Here is a 2604-nt window from a genome sequence, read left to right on the forward strand (position 1 = left end):
TATATATATATATATATATATATATATATATATATATATATATATATATATATATATGAACGTTTACTTGTACATAACCCTCTTGCGCACATACCGAAATAGGCCCCTGCCCCCACGACGCCATACTGTGCAGGCCATGACCAGCTGCCATTATCTAGACGTGTGAATGCATAGCACGTACCGGCTGTCACTGACCCAAAGAAAGACATCTGCGCACTCGTTCCTATCAGCACTCCTTTGCACCACACAAACAGCGCCGGTGGTATGGTGTCACGTAACGAGCTCATCATGTTGTAACACAGTTTCATGGAGAAGCTATGCGTATACAGTGGGGAGGCAAAGATATCAGCGTCAGCAGGCGTTGCCTTGACTGTGTGTGTACCTGTGTTGTGCAAGTAGACAGTTCGCTATATGACTGCATACTTTGACCACAGGCGCATCAACACAACAAACACTATAGCACAATATACCGGTGTATGTCGTGCATGTGTTTGTGGCACACTAACACACATAGTGCTGATCAGAACGCAAGGCGCTTGCTACGACACATCACATGTATACATACACACACAGATAAAATGGAATATCAGCTAGACGTTTTACTCATACCTATTTCACTATTTCGAATATTAATACATACGTAATACAATATAATTATTTGTGCATACTTGTAACGTCAATATGAATATTCAATACATTATTATGATATGCATACATACTTACTACAATATTATGAATTTTATACACAATACACTAATATGATATTTTAAACATACTACAATAATATGATTCTTAATACATACTTGCACTTGTTGCAAGGATCTCGTGCACATCACTACAGGCCATAGAAACGCTTAATCGCATGATATATAGGCTCACGTCATCAAATGTCAACATAGGCAAATGAATAGTGTATTCCCCTGAAACGCCACAGAGTACTTAATATGTCGCATTTTGCCATATGATGTGCCGTATACTAGGACATGATCTGTCGCATACTAGCATATGATCTGTCGCATACTGGCATATGATACGTCGCATACTAGCATAAGTTCTGTCGCAAACTAGCATATGATCTGTCACGTGCTAGTAGATCATCTGTCGCATACTGGCATATGATACTTCGCATACTAGCATACTGTCGCTTACTTGAACGCGATACCCATAGGCGGTCTCTCCTTAGCGGCAGCTGAGAACACCAGATTCTCTTTGGTGACATGCAATTTCTTCCTCACTGTGGCACCAGACATCAGACACACATGAGTGTTATTAACGCTACGTGCATGGTAGAGTGAGTCCAGTCGTGTAGGGTATTCTGCTTTTGCTATACATGAGTGAGAAAATCGAATAGTACGTCCTAGTATACGTTACATACAAGCCTACGAATTGACATCCGTGTTGACAATCCCTCATATGTTACAGACTTGCAACCGACTAATCCGTTCAGCAAATTATCTATATTTAGAAACTAAACTATTAGCAATATAACAATCAGCCTGAACTCCTCTCCTACACAGCTCACACGTACAGGCAGCTCGTCTCACACCCTGGCCACAAGTAAGCGCTCCATTGCGCGCATACTTTGTAAGTGCAGGCGAGGAAGTCATGCTCTCATCCATTGCCGTTACACACATGCACGCCACAACTCCCACGCGCTTAAAACATCACCGCTAAAGCCTGACCATCCATAGACGCGACCATGCACGCACACACATACACATATACACTTCCCAGCACATGTCTAAACCCCAACATCTTAAATGTTTATAAGCTTTACAGACAATGCAGTACTATGTACCTCTGCCCATTTTATACGCCTTATAGGAAGCTGTACAACCAATACAGAACTATATATCACTGTCCTTTCTATATGCTTCTTACAACGCGTTACGACCTATGCAGTACTGCATACTTCTACCAATTCTAAATCAAAGCTATTCAAGCAATGCAGAACTACATACATCTGTCCATTTTATATCAAAGCTATCCAAGCAATGCAGAACTACATACATCTGTCCATTTTATATCAAAGCTATTCAAGCAATGCAGTACTACATACTTCTGTCCATTCTAAATCGAAGTTATTCACGCAATGCAGTACTACATATATCTGTCCATTCGAAATCAAAGTTATTCAAGCAATGCAGTACTACAAACATCTGTCCATTCTAAATCAAGGTAATTCAAGCAACACAGAAATACATACCTCTGTCCATTCTAAATCAAAGTTATTCAAGCAATGCAGTACTACATACTTCTGTCCATCCTACAGGCCTCGTGTTCGCTGTCTGAGCTGTGGAAAGATTCGTCGTTCAGGTCGTCTAAATCTTCTGAATCATCGGCAGCAGCATCGGGAGCAGGTAAAATGTCGCTCGACAGGTTGAAACCATCGCCTGCTGCATATGATTATATATAGAACAAGTGAGAGTAAGTATACATGGGTTCTCGCACGTGGAAGATAGTGTTAAAGATTCAATGGCATGATGCCTAGGCAACTGATATAAAAAGTAAATAATAAATGAAGTTCGTGGTATATATATATATAAAATATGTATATATATTTATTATATATATATATATATGTATATATATATATATACAAAC

At 39.7% G+C, this 2604-nt stretch overlaps 1 protein-coding gene across 1 annotated transcript; it reads right to left on the bottom strand.

Annotated features, from left to right (window-relative positions):
- Positions 1–85: 85 nt before the first annotated feature.
- SARC_14176 (hypothetical protein) lies at positions 86–2396 on the bottom strand (the record flags this gene model as incomplete). The annotated part of the gene is made up of 3 exons (XM_014291691.1): positions 86–315; positions 1150–1234; positions 2256–2396. Coding segments are annotated over 3 exons (456 nt in total), but the record flags the coding sequence as incomplete, so codon positions are not given.
- Between the last annotated feature and the right edge of the window lie 208 nt (positions 2397–2604).

The sequence above is a fragment of the Sphaeroforma arctica genome (assembly GCF_001186125.1).
Source record: "Sphaeroforma arctica JP610 unplaced genomic scaffold supercont1.4251, whole genome shotgun sequence".
Classification (NCBI taxonomy): domain Eukaryota; class Ichthyosporea; order Ichthyophonida; genus Sphaeroforma; species Sphaeroforma arctica.